At 30.9% G+C, this 21,752-nt stretch overlaps 2 protein-coding genes across 2 annotated transcripts; both read left to right on the top strand.

Moving 5' to 3' along the window:
- The first annotated feature begins 14,771 nt into the window (after nt 1-14,771).
- On the top strand, nt 14,772-19,742 carry LOC101499585 (putative UDP-glucuronate:xylan alpha-glucuronosyltransferase 3). Its single transcript, XM_004498325.4, has 4 exons — nt 14,772-15,123; nt 16,353-16,559; nt 16,851-17,488; nt 18,449-19,742. Exons 1-4 carry the CDS (start codon nt 15,065-15,067, stop codon nt 19,477-19,479), a joined length of 1,935 nt encoding a protein of 644 aa, XP_004498382.1. The 5' UTR covers nt 14,772-15,064; the 3' UTR covers nt 19,480-19,742.
- Nucleotides 19,743-20,523: 781 nt separating this feature from the next.
- Nucleotides 20,524-21,525, top strand: LOC101491242 (uncharacterized). Its single transcript, XM_004498377.4, has one exon. The coding sequence runs from the start codon at nt 20,600-20,602 to the stop codon at nt 21,275-21,277; it is 678 nt and encodes a 225-aa protein (XP_004498434.1). The 5' UTR covers nt 20,524-20,599; the 3' UTR covers nt 21,278-21,525.
- Nucleotides 21,526-21,752: the final 227 nt, after the last annotated feature.

Raw genomic sequence — 21,752 nt, 5'->3', positions numbered from 1 at the left:
CTGCTGAACTGCAACCCCGTTGCGAAGAAAAGGTTATGTTATAATTGCGATGATCGTTTCCAATCGGGTCACTGTTGCAAGTAACGATTTTTCCTCCTCATTTGCGAATTTGATTATCTTGATCCACAATCAGAGGCCTTAATCCAACTTCTTCCTCAAGCTGAGCCTACTCTTTCACCTGAACCAAACCCAAACAATGAACCTAATCCACAAATTAGTATGCACGCGTTAATGGGCCATACCATACCCCAAACTTTGCGAGTAACCGAACACATTCACAAAAACCCTTTGACAGTTCTGGTTGATAACGGTAGTACCAAACAATTTTATTCAGGATATAGTGGAGAAATAATTGGGCTTCCTCTGACTCCAACCCAAGGATTTCAAGTATTGGTGGGTAATGGTGAGGAATTACATTGCTATTCTATGTGTCACCAAATTGGACTCTACTTGGATAATCATTTGTTTAATGTGGATCTCTTTGTTTTACCTCTAAGCGGGGCATAAGTTGTCTTAGGTGTTCAATGGCTCAAAATAATTGGACCACTCTTGACAAATTATGAGAACCTAACAATGCCATTTGACCAAGGTGGCACTATAGTCAAATTGAAAGGGCAACCTAAGCCAAGTCCTGAAGAATCCTCCTTACACCAATTGAAACGATTAGTCGATACACAAGATATTCACACAATTATTGATTTTCACCCCCTTTCATCAGTATATGAAGTTGACCCGAATTATATAATGCCTTTTGAGGTTACTACATTACTGTCCAAATACTCTATTATTTTCTCTGATTCAGAGCTCTTCCCCCGTTTCGTTCCACTTATCACCATACTCCTCTGCTTCATGGAATCAATCCGGTGAATGTACACCCATATCGCTATCCAAATTTTCAAAAGCAAGAAATTGAAACTCAAATTCGGGACATGTTAAAAAAGGGATCATTCAACCTAGCAATAGTGTTTGTTCATCTTCTATTCTATTAGTTAAAAAAAAGGATGACACTTGGAGGTTTTGTGTTGACTACCGCGCACTTAATTCTTTAACGGTAAAGGACTGTTTTCCAATTCTAGCAATTGATGAGTTACTTGACGAGCATTAGGATACACATTGGTTTTCGAAATTGGATTTGTGTTTCGAATACCACCAAATTCGAATGGTAGCAGCTGATGTTCATAAAACGGCTATTTGCACCCATCAAGGTCACTATGAATTCCTTGTAATTCCGTTTGGGTTGTGCAATGCTCCATCCACCTTTCAGACAACGATGAATCAATTGTTTCAACCATATCTCTGCAGATTTGTCATTGTTTTTTTTTTTTTATGACATCTTGGTTTACATCTGCACGCTGCAAGATCATGTTCATCATTTGGAATTGGTTTTCAAATGTCTAATTGAGCAACAATTATTTTTTTGAAACAATCCAAATGTAGTTTCGCTCAATCATCTATGGCTTACCTTTGCCACATTATGTCCCCGAAAGGTGTTGGACCAGATCCAGAAAAAATGATAGCTATGGTAAGTTGGCCACAAACTCAAACACTTAAACAACTTAGAGGCTTCCTTGGACTTATTGGTTTTTATCGTAAATTTGTTTCTAATTATGCTTCTTTAGTTGCCCTCTTACTGATTTAATGCGTAAAGGCTCTTTTATTTGGACTGATTAGACTCAGTTGGCTTTTGACGCCTTAAACAAGGTTATGACCGAAGCACTTGTTCTTTCCTTTCCTAATTTTGATGAAGAGTTTGTGCTCGAAACAGATGCCTCCGGGATGGGACTGAGTGATGTATTATGTCAGAAGGGTCATCCCATCTGTTATTATAGTCGTAAATTTTGTCCCCGAGTACTTGATGCATCTACTTATGTTTGGGAATTATGTGCCATTACTTCAACAGTTAAAAAATGGAGGACACATCTATTGGGTTGTAAATTCATAATTTACACAGATCAACACAACCTTTGTGAATTAATGACTCAGGTAATACAAACCCTGGAACAACAATTTTATTTGGTTAAACTATTAGGTTATTCATATGAAATTATGTATAAGCCTGATGCACAAAACAAAGTCGCTTACATTATATCACGGGTACATGAATCACCTTTACAATGTTTGGCTTTAATTGTTCCTCATTGGGAGTTCCTACACCATCTCAAAAGAGCAATTCAAGCTGATTTGAAATTACAACAACTTCTTCATGAAATTCAACATAACTCAGAGGCATATCCACACTATAAATTCATAAGAGGCATGCTTTTCTACAAGGGAATACTATATATACCGACTATATCTTACCTTAGACAAGTCCTTCTTGATGAATTTCATGCTACCCTTTTTGGAGGTCATAGTGGAATTGAGAAGACTTGGGGTCGACTTAAAGAGAATGTCTACTGGGAAGGGATGAAACAAGATGTTATCAACTTTGTGAACAATTGTCGTATATGTCAATAAACCAAAACTCCTACTCATCTTCCATGTGGGTTGCTTCAACCCCTTCCAATTTCTCAAGGTGTATGGGAAGATATTTCTATAGATTTCATCATTGGACTCCCTTCGTTCCAAAACAACATTGTGATACTAGTTGTGGCTGACCGTTTATCTAAGGCTACACATTTTGGAATACTACCAACACAATTCACTGCCACCAAGGTTGCATAATTATTTGCTAAAATGATTTGCAAACTTCATGGAATGCAGAATAGCATTGTTTCTGATCGAGACCCAATTTTCCTTAGCAATTTTTGGTGTGAACTGTTCAGATTGAGTGGCACAAAGTTGCGAATGTCGTTCGCATATCACCCCCAAAGTGATGGTCAAACTAAAACAAGGCTTTGCAATAATATCTCTGATATTTTGTTCACACCAAACCCAAAGATTGGGGGCGGTACATTCATTAGGCTGAATGATATTATTACACCCCAATTCACACCACTACGGGGTATACACAATTTCAGGTTGTGTATGGAAAGCCTTATCCTTCTTTGCCTTCTTATATAGCATGTTCATCATATATTGAGACTGTTAATTCATAGTTCACAAATCGATCGACAATTATGGAAAACTGAAATAAAAGCTCATCATGGCCAAACAAACAATGAAGTTATATGCTGACAAACACCATATTCCACATATTTTCAAGGAAAGTGATCAAGTTTTTGTCAAACTGCGACCATATCGTCATATATTTGTTACCGAGTGATGTGTCCATAAGTTATCCCAATGCTACTATGGTCCATTCAAGATATTAAAGGCTATTGGAGATTTCGCGTTTGAACTTTAGTTACCACCTGGAAGCAAAATGCAACAAGTTTTCCATGTTTCAAAACTGAAACCATACTTGGGGGGTGCAACACCTTCATTGGATCTTCATGTAGAACCTGAAGACAATCAACCCGTTATACAACCAGTTGCAATCATAAATTTGGAGCATGCGTCTGATTCGAAAAAATACAAATTTCTCATTCAATGGAGTGGTCAATATCCAAAAAATGCTACATGAGAATCTTTTACTGAAATTCATAAAATGTACCCTCGTTTGAACCTTGAGGACAAGGTTTTTTTTTCCATGTGGAAAGGGATGTCGTGAGTCAAAATCTGATGGAGGAAGAGGAGTTTGGTCATTATGATGCTCGACCAGAACAAGGCTCGCGTGTGAGAAGTAATTGAAACAGAGTTAGGTCCAAATGGATGAATGAATGTATCATGGATTAGATAAGGGTGATGTCTTTGCCTACATAAGAATAATATCTTTCTAGAATATCTTATGAACTCCAAATGGTACATTACTGTTAGATTTACATTCTGCTAGGAGAGTATTTTTACAACTCTCAGTTAAACTCCAACACTATATATGTACTATTGGGAATGATTAATAAAGACAATAAAAAATTCAGAGGCTACTCCACTTACGGAGGACAATTCTTTTTAGTGAATTTTATTCTTAATTTTATTTTACTAAATTTGATTCCCTTACATGAACACACATTAACCAAACTCATTCATTGTCTGCACAACAAAAATTTATATTTGCTATATTAATTATACTCTTTTCTTGATATAATAATTATACTCTTAAAGTTATAATAATTGATAATATATTTTATAAAATAGTATATTAAAATTAAAAACAAAATCTCATATAAAAATTCACTTTAGGTCTTCTCATAAGTTTGACCAACTCTGGTTAATAAACAACCGCAATTGATAATGCATGTAATTTAAATTAATGCATAATCATATAACTTTGACTCACATATTTTTTATTTTTGATTGATAAAAATTAATACAATTATTCTATTGATTAATATAGTAATTGTTTATTACAATATCATTATTGGAAATTCAAATTTGCATTAATTGTTCCTTGAGAATTTTCATAGCCATACATAGTTTGGCCTAAATTCACGAGTTTGTATTCGCTCAATTTAGTTTCCTCAATATCTTTATCAATTTCTTTTTCATTATATTTGACACGTGGCAACCAACATTTTAACGCGATGGAATTAAGTGTAACTTAATCATGTGACTCCATTGAACATAATGACATTATTCTTAAACTATATGTAGTCAAGTTTTATTGTTTAATAGGACAACAATAATGCATAGATGATTATCACATCTCAGGGTCATTGATATGAGATATAAAGTCTCCACATAGGTATAAATTTTAAAAGTAATATTTGAACTAGATTCATTTTCTATGAGAACTTTACGTAATAATTATGCAAGTTTCATTAACGATTATTATATGACTATAGTGAATAGTCCTTCGACTTGAAGTCACTACGATTCCTACTTAGGGAGTTGTATACTTTAAAACCATCAAACATTATCTGTAACAAAACAATCATAACAATGATTATTAGATCTACAATAAACCATGTAGAGTCATGTGAGTGATGTAGATAAGATTCATCTATCTTGCATAATAGGAGTTATGATTTGAGCCTCTTAATAGAGTGATATGTAAAATATATGGGAATACGTCAAAATAGAATAACATAAGATATTGAGCATATTAGTGATTGCATGTATACTCAAGAATCAATAAACGAATTATTTGACCTAACAAGGATGACACTTTTTATGTTTTGTGTTCAATTAAGAAATTTGAATGAAGGACACTAATTGCACAGTAAATACTGGTGACGGTAAGCTTAAAATCGTATCATTGATTTTCTCATTAATTTTGTAGAAATGATGTATTGTTGTATGTCACTTATTGTTTATAATATGTAATATTAATTTAATATTTTAGATTATTTTAATATTTTATATTATTACCAATTAAGTAGGAGCCTATAGGGTCACACAGTAAAACGGTTAAATCGGAAAGTAAAAATTTAATTAAAAAATTATTTTATTAAATAAAATGAATTGGACTTTTAATGTACAAGGTTCACTATGGAAGTAAGTAGAAAGAAACACTATATATGATACATTGTGTCTCGTCTTAACCTAACCATAGAATCACCTTAAGTGATCGTCAACTAACACCGACACATTCTGATACAACCATTCGCGTGGACTGAGCATAGACACTATCAACGCTTCAATAAGTAAACACATAAACTACATGTCAAATATTGTGCATGTGTGATCCATGACAAAAGCTAATTTTCACTCTTGAGAATGATTTTAACATTTTTTAAAAATATATCTCTTGATTTTCTAACCCCATCGTGTTAAGCATATTTCATCTTAAAATTAACAATTTAGAGTCAATTTTGTCGCTGCAAGATATAACATGAAGATCTGTACTGATTTTTTTAACTTATTTCAACTCATAGGGAAACTTCTTTGATTGTTTTATCGTAAAGTGACAGTGATTTGCACAAGTAATTGGTTCAATGAAATTGAATGATATTTTGATATCAATTATGAGTTTGTTTTTTCAATTACACTTGTATTCTCATGATGTAGTATGAACTTTGTAGTGCACAAGTTACGGTAACATTTATAATTGACATTACTTCAACTTTATCAGTGAGATGTTTGAGTTTTGTACTGTTGTGAGTTATACTACTGTGAGTTTTGAAAAAAAATTATACTATGTGATTAAATTGCATAATTAACGATCTTTATGTTCAAGTTTTTAATCTCAAATGATGTGAAAATATAGTTTTTGTCTTTTAATTTGATGATCGATTTACACCATATGAGAATGATGCATTATAAGGCCATGTAATCAATTGAATACTAGTTTTCAACTCAATTCTATTAAAAGTAAAAACTACATGTGAAGTCTTGTTTGTGTATCTTCTGTTGATTGGTCACAAACATGGGAAAAGATGAAAAGTGATGATAATTTTTAGGGTGAGATTGGCATAGAAGGTAATAGATTGATTCACATGCCTTAGAGCATTTTGTCATACATGTCAAGTGCTCAATCCATAAAATAGCTTTACCCATAACGACATTTTGATATGTTACAATGGTTTTAGACTTTTCTTCATCCATTGATTTGAGAAAAGTTTCAAATAACCACCGTAAAGAATGGATTGTTTCACCGCATAACAATATTGCCCGAAAAACGATTGTTTGTCTGTGATTATTAAGTCCAACAAAAACTCATAACGATTGATAATTCTTATTTGTCTTGTATGTGGAACATGTGATTCAATTCAAAGACTAATTAATGGAGCATGTGATTTACACATACATTTGATGGAGTATTCATTCATGCATTTGTAATTGATGTAAACTTGTATGTTTAATGCAAATAGTTATTACGAGATAGACTTTAATTCACACATATTATTTGGTGAAACAATCATTCATTGCATTTAATGTTGTGTGTAATTACCGATAACAGCTTTGATTTATTCATTCATTTAATGGATGAAAATTTCAACGAAGGGCATTTAATTTTGATGTTGATATTCATGTGTGTGACTCTCACTAAGTAAATAGATGGGAAAATTATATTTGTAAATGATTTGATGATGTTAGCTTGAATTAAGGTTAAATCTTGTTGCATATAGACTTAATAGATTTGATGCTACCTCTATGTATCATCTTCGTGTCTTAAATCACTCAATTCTAATTAATGCATATCCTTCATTCATGCAATTGTGGTTAATGCACAAATGTCCTTTGTAATACACACAACTTTGATTAATTAAGACATAGTCATACGACTTTGATTAATGCATTTATAATGGAAGACAATTAATACATGTATCCTATTAAGTAATGCAACTCTTAATTATCATAATATCACTATTGATAATTCACACGTAGGTTAATTGTACATAGAGAGTTTGCATAACTATGCAAAGTTTTGTCTAAATATAAACAAAACAATTCATAGAAGGCACGTGAATTAATTCATATATTAATTGATTGAGCATGTAATTCACACATACATGTTTAATGTTAATATTTATGATCAAAATAGTCTTTCATTTATACATAACATTTGATTGAGCATTTATCATTCATTGTATTTACATTTAAATGTTATGTGTCATTACCAGTGACAATTTTGAATCATTTATGCATTTGATGAATGCTAATTTTGATGAAATATATTTAATTTTGATGTTGATAACCATATGTGTGGTTTACATTACGTAAGTGAGAGAAAAACTTATATTTATAAGTGATTCGGCAGTGACAATTAACTTAGATTAGAGTTAGAGTTTGTTGACTTAATAAGACTTAGATAGATATATCCATAAAATAAATTATTAATAAAAAATGTTTAAATTATGCATATTAAGAAAAATAATTTATTACATTTAATTTATACATACTCAATAAAAATTAAATCTATTGTCCAATGAAGTGTTTGCTTCATGGATTACAAATTTCTTCCCAAGAATGTGACTATGTTTCATGTTATGTTTTAAAATGTCAACAATGTTATCCTCATTTTTTGTAAAAATTTATAAAAAATTTCAAACAAAACCTATAAAGTTAATTATTATCCTCAATATAATGCAGTTTTATCAAATTCATAACTTAAATCTTTAAATAAACTCATATTTTCATCTCTAACAACATCAAATAAAGAATGACAAATATGAGTTTATTTGAAGATATGAGGGTACGAATTTGATGAAATTTGTATTATATTAAAGAATATATTGTTTGAAAATTTTGATGAATTTTTTGAATTTTTGTAAAAAAAGGATAACATTGTTGACATTTTAAAACATAAAAGATCAAATTGTCACTTAATAAAGGACAAAATCAGGAAAAAAAAAATAACTAAAATGTTAACTGAAATTAAGTTAAGGAACCACATATGATAATTAACCTTCTTATTAATAGATAAATTTAAAACAATTTAAAAAAAAATTAAAAATATTTCATATAGTAAATTACCCTCTACATTTTCATGTTTGTTTCTCGTTTTATTCACTTGAATAGAATCTCATCATATCTTTTCTATTTTTTACTCCCATGGTAAAGGATGAAAATTTTACATTTCCATGAGAATCAAAAGACAACAACCATAACTTCTCCCCTTACATCATTTTTTAACACTTTATTTTTATAATTTTATAAAAAAATTTAAATTAAATAAATTTTAAATATATTTTTGAGTACGTTATTTTTTCCAATGATATTCCTAGGCACTTTAGTTATTTACCATTCACATCTATACACATTGATAGGAATAAAATTTCTATTTATAACGTCATAGGAATGACATTATAACGATTGTAAGTTTATTCTTTGAAATAAATACACTATAAATTACCTTCTACACAAACAAATTTTTTGAAAAAAATATTAAAAAAAGTTAAATTAAATATGAAGTAATTTAGAAATATTATATTAAGTAAGAGTAAGTCTATTAAAATTTACTAATATTTCATTAAAAAGATAATTTTTACTTATATATATTATTTGGATACTTTTAAAAAAAAAATTTAAAGTACCTCTTTATACTTTTTCTTTGTCTTTATTTAAGGATTTTTTTTGCTTTTTCAATTTTAAAGAGACTTTAATCGTAATCTTGATAAATTGATTTTTGTTTTCTTTTTTACATCAATTTTATTTTCTAAGAGTATGTTTGTTATGGATTCTTAAAAGTGATTATGCTATTTCATAATTTAGATACTATCTTTTAGAGTGTGTTTGGATGAAAAAAAATTTAGAAGGAATATAATTTTTTAGGACAGTTCAAATTCTTTAATGCAAAATAATTTATTTGGATAATAAATTTGAAGAATTTTCAAAATCAAAGAATTTTATGAGGTATTTTATCAATATAGGAATCTTGGTATGGTCCCTATATTTTTTCAAATTTATAATTTTGATCTTATATGTTTCAAAATGTACACATTAGTCTATATTTTCTATTGTTTTGCAAATTGGTCCTCGTTATTTACAAAAAAGTCACTCAACTTTTCCAAAATTTCAATTTTGGTCCAAATTAAATTTGTTTGCCCTATTTTTTTTTAAAAAAATTTATAAAAATAGCTTAATTTTAAAAGAACAATTTATTTATCCAAATAATATAATTTAGAAATGAAAGAAATTCAATTGAAGCATTTGAATTGCTTATAATTTTATTTTTTTTGGAATTTCTAATTATCTCATCCAAACATACTGTTAAAGATTCTTAAGAAAATGAGAAGTTTATGTGTGTTTGTCTATCGTAGTGAAAATCATTTATAAAAAATGAGTTTTTCGATAATCTACTAAAAACAATTTATCATTTTAAACAATTTTTAAAATAGGTTTAAATATGTCTTTGGTCTTTGTAATTATAATTATGATCCTCACAAGTTTTTTTGTTTGGTTCACATATCTCCAAATATAGTTTCATTTAAAAATAGTCATTCCATCCAACTTCTTTTACAAAAATCGTAACACCGTTAAACTTAAATATAATTAAACATAACTTTTTTTAACCTAAAAATAAATCCCCAATATAATTAAATTACAACCATTTTTAATTTAAAATTAACCCCAACTATTTCATTATTCTTCCCTAAAAAATACCTAAAATTAACTCCAAATACTTCATTCTTCATCTTTCAATTCATTCTTCTTCTCTAAAAAACTACACTCACACGTAAATTAGGGTTAGAGTTCTAAATACAATATTAATACAAAACTACGAATGTTTGTTTCTTCTTTCGGTTGATTCGCTTCAAATTTCTTTGCGTTAATTATATTGGAGGTTTATATTTAGGTTAAAAAAGTTATGTTTTAAATATATTTCGATTTAACGGTGTTACAATTTTTGTAACGGAAGTTGGATTGAAAGACTATTTTAAAATGAAACTATATTCTGAAGTATTGGAAACAAACAAAAGAAGCTTACGAGGATCAAAATCAAAAACAGTTATAATTGCAATGACCTAAGACATATTTAAACCTTTAAAGTATCTTCATATTTATCATTTTTTTAAAAGTTGTAATAAACAAACACAAACTTTCAAAAGTGATTTTTTAATGAAAATAACAATAAAAAATGCACCCTAAATGAGATATGAGGTGTAATGTGTCCTAAACTTTGTATTGCATTAACTTATACCGTTTCAACAAGTGTACTAAATCGTTTCAAGTAATAATTAAAACAATAGTATCGAGTGTCGAACTCAAGGATTGCATTATATTATTGAATTACGTTTATTTACTAAAATTGAACAAAAAGTTTCCATATTGATTGATATTATATTTGAAACTAACAAGAGTAATAGAATTGATCTTTTATAATAAAAAAAATGTCAGGGATGAGTTTCACTTTGAATCCAACTTTAGTTTCGAATTTGATCCTAGTTACTAAATGTCTTTATTGAACTATTAATGAATTCTCTTTATTATTCTTGCCCTACTATCTTAGTGACAAAACCTTTAATTCCAAAGTAGCCCTTAATTACTTAGTGGATTTGAGATTAAAATTAATTTTTACAATACAAGAACTCTATTATTAAATTATTGCCTTTGCAACTAATTTAATTGATTTCATGATCTGCATCTATCCCTAGACTACAATATCATGAATTTCTCATCTTAAGCATTCATAAAGTCTACTTCCGTTTCAAAATACGAATCGTAGAAAATTTTAAAGTATTAAGCACAAAGATGAGAAAAATAATACAATAAACTTATTCATATAACTAGAAATCAAATTAGACAAATAAAGATTTCATCTTGTTTCACTCATCCCTAACAAATAAGGTTTAGTAACTCATGATAGAGATACAAAAGATAGAGATTAAAGAAGAATTACAAAAAATATTCATGAATGGTTATTGATAAAACTCTTCCAATGGTGTTAGAAACAACTGTCTCTAAGTTTCTCTGTTAGGGCACAAGTCTCCAAACTTCCCAATAGTCAAAAAGACACCTAAAAAGTGAGAAGAACATGTTTTAATGTATTCTGACGCGTGTTGCGCGCCCCATGCGCAATTGGACAGTGTCAAGAATGTCAAAATGCGCCCTAGGCGCGGGTTTTGCGCTTCATGCGCAAAACCTTTTTTGTTTGCCATATAATGTATTTTTATCCTATTTTGAGTTTGAATTTGCCTTCGGTGTTTTCATGAAATTTGTCGCTATGGATCTTAACTTTCATTTTTACTTGGTTTGAATTCAATTGGACAGCTACAACTTCAGATGTGACTGAAATACTCCACACACTAAAATAAAGAAACAACATAAAACTACGAAAAATCTCTAATTAATCAAGGAAATAAGAATATAAATATTTAATTAAATCCAAGAACTAAAATCAACAAAATATATCAAATAACTTCTAAAATTAACTAATGATTAAAGTTAAATAAGACTAAAAACAATGAAAATATGCATATGATGAAGAGTCATCTGAAACCTAGCATGCGCCTACCATCCGCCTTCCTTTTATTCTATTTTTCTTTTCTTTGAGTAAAAGGGTGATTTAGAGTCAATTTTTTTTTCAAAATCACCACTCTAATATTTTTTTTCTTTTCTCTTTTATATAAATAAATAATTTCCATACATATTTAGCTTTTCTTTCATGATTTCGTGTGACGTTATTTTTGTTCTTCGTCTTAGTGTGACATTATTTTGATTTCTCATCTTGTTTCTAAAATAAAATGAATAATCACAATAAAGGGAATTTGAATTGTGACCATTTTTAAAAATTATTTTCCACACTATAATTAATGTTTTACTCAATATTATACTTGGTAATCAAAAGTTAATTAGTAAGCTCTTAATTGACGAGAACATTATGTACAATTTATATGAAATCAAGAGGTTGTAAATAAAAACAATGATAATGAAGTGTGATATGTGTATGCAAATAATTAAAGATAAGGATAGAAAAATCACACAAAAAAGGTATACTGGTTCACCCAATTTGGGCTAGTCTAGTCCTCACAATCGTTAGATTTTCACTATGTGCTGTAGAACCAGAACGTTCTCCTTCACGCATTTTGTCTTGATCAATTACAATCGTCACCTATCAACCTATAAATAATTTTCACAAACATGGTTCAACCTTGACGGGATTTTCATAGCCACCTTTCAACGAATAAAGGATTTTTACAACCACCTTTCAATCTAGAAATGATTTTTACAAACACACTCAATCTAACATAAAACATAGACTTGAGTCAATTACAATATGTATGATAAAAGTGCTTGGGATCTAATGATTCTCAACTATTTGTTTGGGAATAAATGAAAGCAAAACTTGATAAGGATGATCCAAAGATATCATGAAGGGAGTTTAAAGATTGCTTGAAGAGTTTTTGACTTGAACAAGTGAATATCGATTGTATGTCAAACTCATATCTTCATCTTTCATATATTCTTTTGTATATAGATGATGAAAGACTTGAATATTCAGCTTAAACTAAAAAGAGTTGTTGGACACACTTCCATAGGTGTCAACAATCTTCTAAATCAATCATTTTAAGTGTAGTATAATTCTGTCTTGAACGTTCTTGATCAATCCAAGATGTTCTTGTTTTGAGTCTGTAAGAAAACACGAATAAGTGTGATAATGAGCTGTTAAATGTCAGTTGACATTATGTTTGATCATAATCATGCACAACTTTTTGCAGTAACAATGCTAATACCATTAACTTGTGTTTTTTGTCCTTGCTCACAACACATCAATTTGTCGATCAATATGGAGGTTGTTTTAACTAATTGGACTTTCAATTTGAGTCATTTAAGTGCTCATTATATCTCAGTAGCTCCATGTACAAATTTGACATTCTTATCTTACAATTGGACTTCCCAAATTGATATGTTTTGAATTTGTCTTTAATAAATGACAACCATAATGTCCTGTTGAACATTCTCCAATTATTTTGATATTTATTTTGAATATTCTTCCAAAAAAATTGGACATTTAGTTGCTCATTAAGTATTGGGATGCCCATGAGTGAAATGCCAATTGAGTTATTGCATATTGGTCTTTCAAAATGATCATTTTGGTCATTTTCTTTTTAAATGAATAATCAGAACATTATGTTGAATGTTATTCTATCATTCTTTTAATAAATGACATAATAAGTTATTCAAATTTGAAATGAATTCATCATCAAATTAGATTATTGTTATTTTGCTAAATTGATAGGAATATTTATGAGTGCAATGAACTTGTTTATCATGAGAATGTTCTTTTGAATATTCAATAATCTTTCTCTTGAATGGATGACATAGTATATGATATATTCCTTTTGAGATTTTTTCATAAATATGTTCTTTGACTTTTTAATTTATCTTCAAATATGTTGGATCTATAATAAATCTATTGGACATATTTTTCAAAGTATCAAATGATCATTTTGATCATTCTCCTTATTATTTGGTTCAGAATATTTTGAACACTTGTTGCATTTGATTCTTGAGACAACTTTTGACTTGTTTGTTTCTCATAGGTTCATAAACTTGTTTGAAAAAGTGCTAACACAATGTAGGCACAATAACTATGAACTCTTAGGCTAACATTCACTTTTGGAAAAAGAGAACGTTCTCTTATCTTGCAAGAAACATTCTTATCAATTAATGATAACGTAGTTGAATTAACTCTTGAGATTCAATCCATACTTTTCTAATATCTCAATGAAACTTTTGATGTTATTGTTGTAATATTTTGATGCTACTTTGATTCTTTGATCATTGAGTAGATATTTATGCACTTGTTGATGTAAATGACTTATAACTTGTCTACTTGTTTCTTAAATAAAAAGTGTAATAATCAGTAGATCATCATCTATAAAACTTAATAGTTATTTCATAAGGTTTGGTGTCATTAAAACATATATAAAAGAGATTTTGACCTCAACAATTGCGGTGTTCGTTTTGAATTGATAGATCAACTTCAATCCAATGTAAATTCATTCAATCCAAAGACACGAATATTCTAAACACTTCAATATTGTCATATTTGTATTTTTTGTGTTACATCCGTGTGCACTTTTCCGTTTTATGTTATCAATTTGGATGTCATGAATTTATTTGCATTTTCATCTTTATCAATTATAACAACTTTAAATTATATGGTTTTCAATTAATGTAATTTCTATTATTAATTTTTTTAAAATAAAAATAATAAAATTAGAGACAGCAGCATTATATATATGTTTTGGCCTAAACCTCTAAGGTAGTATTAATATTTTTTTGACGTGTAAGGTAGTAGTATTATTAATTTATTACTGTTGACAAAACTACAAATAATAATGCTTAGTCAAAATCACATAAAATAAATATATAATAATGCAATATATATATATATATATATATATATATATATTTTATTTCTCTCTCCAAAATATATTAAATACAATTTGACGGTGGCAAGAAAAAAGTCATAGTTCTTTCCTACAAGTTTAGTAGTTCTCGTCATTGTGAATTGTAACCGCTCCCAAGTAATGGTTGTTTCCACCACTCTTCACTACTCTCATTCTTGATCCTATCCACTTCAACCTTCTCTCTTCAACACTATTCCCTTCATTTTTCAAACACTTTTTTCTTCCCTCTCCCTTCCATTCTCATCAAAATTTTCTCCCTCTTATTTTTGGTATCTTTTTTTCCTTTCTTTCTTTGTGTATTTGACTCCGCATTCTGTTCAACACTGGATTGACCTAAATCGAAGATGAGGGGTCCCGCCCCGAACACCGTCGAGCCACGTCACCGATTGTCGACTTCATTCAGGTAGCTTATACTGATTCAAAATCAAAGAATCCTGATTTGCATTTTGCTTTATGTTTTTAGTCTTTATCTTAGTTGAATTACTTTGTATTTTTCAATATAGTTCATTTTAGCTTCCTAATTGCTATGAATCACTAACACAACACATAGATACCGGTAATCATCAGTTTAACACCAACACTTCTCATCAAAGACCAGTCCAAATGTCACCGACACACCGAATTCATTTTTTCAAATTATTAGTCGTGTCGATGTGACAGCGTCTTGTACTATGAAACCCAGACACAATTGACACTGACACCAGTAATAATTTGAGAAAATGATTTAATTAAATGTAATCAAGGTATCTGATATGAGGCCGCCTCTTTGATCAGAGGTGTCGGTGCTATAGAGGTTGTGTGCAGTGTCCATGTTAGTGCTTCGTATAGGTAATCATTTTAAAAATAAAAATGGAAATGGAAGTGATTGAATATAATTACATGTGACTGTGTAGGTGTAGTGTTAGACACTTGATACACTTTCAATTTGAAGTGTTAGTGTTTCTTCTAATAGTTTTGTCGGTCAAGCTAAACGCCTTATGTTACATGAGTTATTTTATGAACTTTTGTAATAGAGAATATTAAAATTATGTTTTAGTAATTTGAGATGCTAAATGTTTGTCATTGTTAGTATTGCTTTATTTGTGTAATTATCATTTATGTATATTATTGTTAATATATTTGTGTAATTTTCATTTATGTATTCCTGTTTGGAACCTAATGCTATTATTGTTAATTAGTAGTATTTGGCAATTTGTAGTAAGTGGAAATTATTAATCAATTAACTTCAATTTCGATGGAGGTTGTTTGATCGAATGAATCTCAGATTCGTCTGAATATTAAGATTAAGCGTGGCAAATACAAAGTTTTGGTTCTAAATGGTTCTAGGATGCAAGAAGAAAGCTGTTTAGTTGAGTCATAGAGATTCTGAAGAGGAAGAGATTCTGTACCTTGTTATATCAAGCAATATCAATTGATTTTGATTCAATTATATATTTGAAACTGTTGTCTAATTATTTGGGATTAGGTTTTCTTTTTTGGTATACATATTTTTATTGAGTAACGATGAAGAAATTTACTTTTTGTCTAATTTTTTGGTATACATAATTTATATGTATTTGTTAATGAAGGCACAGAATTGAACATTGTATTATCAATATAAAGTATTTATTTTTTTGTCTATTTTGATTGCAGTGAAGATACTAGCAAGCGAAGGTCTCAAAGAAATAAGGATCTCAAAGATGTTGAGAAAGCATTGCATTTTCCGTTCCAAGATAGGAGTATAAATTGCAGGCCGAATTGGAAAATTGTTCTGGTTATTATTATATTGGGAACCTTGCTTACAATTTTCCATCCTCCAGCTGTTTATAATACCGATCATATAGCAAACTCTATATCACGGTATGCCTGTTTTCTTTTCACCATGTTTTCACATTTTGTTACATCATCATAAGCTTTGTTTGTTTCATGCCATTGTATTACTTTCGTTTCTAAATGTTGTCTTTTCTTGAAAGACGAAGTTTCTCACACATTCATTCTCTTAAGTTAAAAATCATGTGTCCCTTTTTTAGCACCGAGCATTAATTTACAATTGTTAGTAGAATATATCTGTCTCTTTACTTACAATTCTTGAAAGCATCCAACTCTTTCTGAGATAATATCTTATTATGGAGATTATCTTTTGGGTTGCAGGTCAACATTTGTAAACAACTGGAATGGAGAGTTTGATGGAACTGATCCCCGTTATGCATCACTTCTAAATATCGACTGGATCCAAATAACTAATGTTCTTGAAAGTTTGAAGGATAAGGACACATATCAGGGTGTTGGCTTGTTAAACTTCAATGACAGTGAGATTGATCACTGGAAGCAGCTGGTACCAGAAGCCGAACATGTAGTTCTTCACCTGCACTATGCTTCCAGTAACATCACTTGGGAAGTCTTGTATCCAGAATGGATAGATGAAGAAGAAGAATACGAGGTTCCTACTTGTCCGGCACTACCTAGGATTCAGGTACCAGGAAAACCACGGCTCGATCTTATTGCTGTTAAGCTACCCTGCGACAAGTCAGGGCGCTGGTCAAGAGATGTAGCTCGTTTGCACCTGCAGATTGAAGCGGCTAGACTTGCTGCCTCTTCCAAAGGGTTTCATCCTGTGCGCGTGCTTTTTGTGACGGAGTGTTTCCCAATTCCAAATCTCTTCACTTGCAAGGATATTATACAGCGTGAAGGGAATGCCTGGCTTTATGAACCCGACTTGCATAAACTCAGAGAGAAGCTGCAGTTACCAATTGGTTCATGTGAACTAGCTGTTCCTTTGAAAGCTAAAGGTCAGATTCATATGAGCTTCTTGTATTTCTATGTCGTGTTTACTTTGTGTTCTTATGTTTTTTCTCCCCTCACCGGAAAAAAAGCTTGTTTTCATCTTCTTGTTCCTTAAGCAATGACTAGGTTGAGTTTCTACATGCTGTGCTCTAGTACATTTTCTTCTTGTGAAGAATAAAATGAAAAAGAATAAAAGTCAACTAAGACAATGTACTTATTGCAATTACGCTACCTATTAATGTTTTGTTCACCAGAGATACTAGTCAAGGTGTCTATTAAGTACCAGATCTGAATATTGAAGAAAATAATGTATTATTAGTGAGTATTTTCCGGTGTTATCTATCAATCACGGATAGCGGTTTGTCAAATTCTTCTTCGTAACAATGCTATAGCACCGCTTTAGACATTATTTGACAATACTTTGTATTCAATGATTCCTTTATTGCAGAACAAATGAACAATTACAATTTGTTCAAATTCCACTATGCTATAGCGCTATAGCCTCTATTTAACAATGGTATTTTCCCGACTCAGAGGTGTTGCTAATTGAGAAAACGACCAGTGATTGGTATTCATTCAAGATATCAGGGCTCTACCTCTCAAATTTCTAAAAATCCTAAAAACTGCACACTGTTCTTTTCCGTTTATTATGTATATATGCCACACATCCCACATCGATAATTAAACTACCTCAACTAATCTTTTACCTTAAAGTATCTCAACAAATTTAGTGCTTAATGCAAGAGAAAGCATGAACATTAAAATTAATTGAATGCTACTGTTTGGTATATTTAAGCATGAAAATCATGTCTTAGGTTAGTACATTTAAATCTTGATCATGTATTTCAAAAATCCAATATAGCTTTTAAAAGTTATTATTTCATTTCCTTTGAAATTCTAGTTAGTACACATGAAGTTAACTGGATATATTGATCAGAGACTAACTGTCTGTCTACCTTAAACAGAAAATTTTCACTCAGAAAGGGCACACCGAGAAGCTTATGCAACGATCCTGCACTCTGCAAATTTATATGTTTGTGGAGCCATTACTGCAGCTCAAAGTATTCGAATGTCTGGTTCAACACGGGATCTTGTGATTTTGGTTGATGAAACAATCAGTGATTATCATAGGGGTGGCTTGGAAGCGGCTGGATGGAAGATCCATACGATCAAAAGAATCAGGAATCCGAAAGCAGAACCGGAGGCATATAACGAGTGGAACTACAGCAAGTTCCGTCTCTGGCAGTTAACAGATTACGACAAAATCATTTTCATTGACGCTGACCTGCTTATACTCAGAAATATCGATTTCCTTTTCGAGATGCCTGAAATATCAGCCATAGGAAACAATGCTACACTGTTCAACTCAGGTGTAATGGTGGTTGAGCCGTCAAATTGTACATTTCAACTGCTCATGGATCACATTAATGAGATCGTGTCCTACAATGGTGGCGACCAGGGTTATCTAAACGAAATCTTCACGTGGTGGCATCGGATTCCGAAACACATGAACTTCTTGAAGCACTTCTGGGAAGGTGACGAAGAAGAGAAAAAGGCAATGAAAACCCATCTCTTTGGAGCGGATCCACCTATCCTTTATGTAATCCACTATCTCGGTAATAAACCATGGCTTTGTTTCCGAGACTATGACTGCAACTGGAACGTGGACATTCTGCAGGAGTTTGCGAGCAATATAGCTCATGCGAGGTGGTGGAAGGTCCATGACGCCATGCCAGAAAACTTGCAGAAGTTCTGTTTGCTTAGGTCGAAACAGAAGGCCGCGTTAGAGTGGGATCGTAGACAAGCGGAGAAAGGAAACTTCAGTGATGGTCACTGGAAAATTAAGATAAAAGACCCGCGTTTGAAAACGTGCTTCGAGGATTTCTGCTTCTGGGAGAGTATGTTATGGCATTGGGGTGAAAAGAATTGGACTGATAATTCTACAGTTAACAATTTGCCACCTGCTTTCACAACCAAATCTTTATCTTCTTTATGAGTATACTTTTCCTCATACTTCCCATATACATTCACATATTTGCACAATGTGATTCTAAACTATGATGATTGCTAAATTGTAAGTGGGCCAATATTATGTAGCAGCTCCTCATAATTCTTGTTCATAGGTTTATAACTCATAGTCATGAGCAAATATGGGTACACTATTTTTTATTTTGTAACTAATCAATCTTTTTAAAGATTTGATATTCAGAGGTGTGAATAAAGATTATAGTGTTGGTATTGACACCATTTTTTTTGTAAGTCCACTTCTTATTTAGTTTGTGAAAATATTGTATTTTAATTCTTCTAAATGTATGTTTATTTATATGCTTTTCAAAATAACAAAAAATAGTTTTTTTTTTATATTTTTATTATTTTAAGAAAATAGATAATTGTTCACTTAAAAAGAATTTTTTATCTTTTTAGTAATACGTAAATAAAAAATATTTTTACAAAGTAAATAAAACATTAGATTTTTTATTTTTTAACAGCAAAATAAGTATGAAAGAAACACTTTTAGAAATAAATTATGACGTTATAAGTGTAGTAACTAAATACTACTCTCTCTTATGTAATATTTTAGAATTAATCAATCCGATTAAAAAAAAACACCACACCTTAACCAAATTCTGATCTATGATATTTTTTTGTATTGCTACATCCAATTTTTGCTAATAATAATGCACTCTTTTTTAAGCAACCAAGCATTAGTATTTTCAAACAAAAAAATAGTGCACCGCTTATCTGCAGTTTGCAAATTTCACATCAATATTTTATCAAAATTAAAAAAACATATGGGGAAATCCTACCATTTTTATTTTGAAAAAACATATGGACAAGTATGACAAGCAAAATAAACTAAGTCTAAAAAATAAGAACAAGCAATACAAGTAATATAAGCTAAGGAAATCCAATGAGAAGTGTTTTTCACTACAAACAACCCTTTCGAAACTTTGCATGAGAGTCAAGTTATTACAAAAATAAAACAATTTCATATTTTCCTACCAACATTTTTTTCCATATAAATCCACAGTTTACTAATACACTCAAATCACATCATATTCGAAAACAAAACATCAATATTTGAGAACATCATCAAATTGTACAAAAGAACCAACATGGCCTCAATTCAACCCAATTTCTACTTTCCACACCCCCTCAACCCTCCACCCTCACCTTTCCACCCTTTTAACCCTCCACCACCTTCCCATCTCTTCAGACCTCCACCACCACCATCTCACTCATTTCCACCACCACCACCACATGGACACCCTCCACCGCCACAACCACCGCCATCTCATCCATTTTCTCCTCCACCACCACACTCCCATCCACCACCGTCTCCACACCGCCCCATTGCACCCCCTCTACCACCGCACATTCTCCCATCTCCACCACCACCACTTCCACCCTCTCCCTCTCCATACCACCCGACGATCATCGTCATTGTGATCATCTCATTTGGCGGCATTGCATTGTTTTCCATGCTTGCTTTCGCCTTATTTTGCTGCATTCAGAAGAGGAAGAAGAAGAAGACTCAACAAGCTGATATTGTTCATATCGATGAACATAAAAAGGTGACGGAAACAATTGTGCCTGGTCCTTTTGGAAAACCAACGGTTGTGATTTCAGTTGAAGATGATGTTCATGTTGATGAAGTAATCAAGAAGAATGCACAACTTGGTCATGGTTTGCATGGTGAAGCATCAAAAGCTCATGAGCAAGATCAAGGAAATTCTAGTAACATTGAAGTGGAAAGTGAACATAATCATCCACAAATTGAGAACAAGAATTGATGGGAAGTGTTGTGTCTATATTCCCACAGAGATATTATATATCCTCGTACATGGAATCCAAAAAGGATTCTATTTCACCTAAATTAATTTTATGAATAAATATATTCTTTTTTATAAACAAAATATCATTAAAGAAAGTGTAAAGGGTACTTCAATCTTCGCATTATAAAAAAATAGTTCAAATTCAACATTGTAACACAAGACATCCATCTACCCATGGATAAATATATTTAAATTGTTTTTGTTCATTTTGGTTTGATAAAACCTTCATTTGTTGAATTTCCTTCTACCCAAGTTGGCAAAAGTAAGCTAATTTGAACTTAAATATATCCAATCATTGCCAAAATATTGAAAACTAATTAAAAAACTGTACAATTACAATATATCATTTTTACAGATAAGAATATAATTCATATTTTAGAATTTACAATACTCACTCCGAGTGAAAACCGATCTAAGAATTAATAGTTGAAGG

Source organism: Cicer arietinum, chromosome 4 (genome assembly GCF_000331145.2).
Source record: "Cicer arietinum cultivar CDC Frontier isolate Library 1 chromosome 4, Cicar.CDCFrontier_v2.0, whole genome shotgun sequence".
Classification (NCBI taxonomy): domain Eukaryota; kingdom Viridiplantae; phylum Streptophyta; class Magnoliopsida; order Fabales; family Fabaceae; genus Cicer; species Cicer arietinum.
Note: the sequence above shows the minus strand (reverse complement) of the source record. Positions and strands in the feature narration are given on the sequence as shown.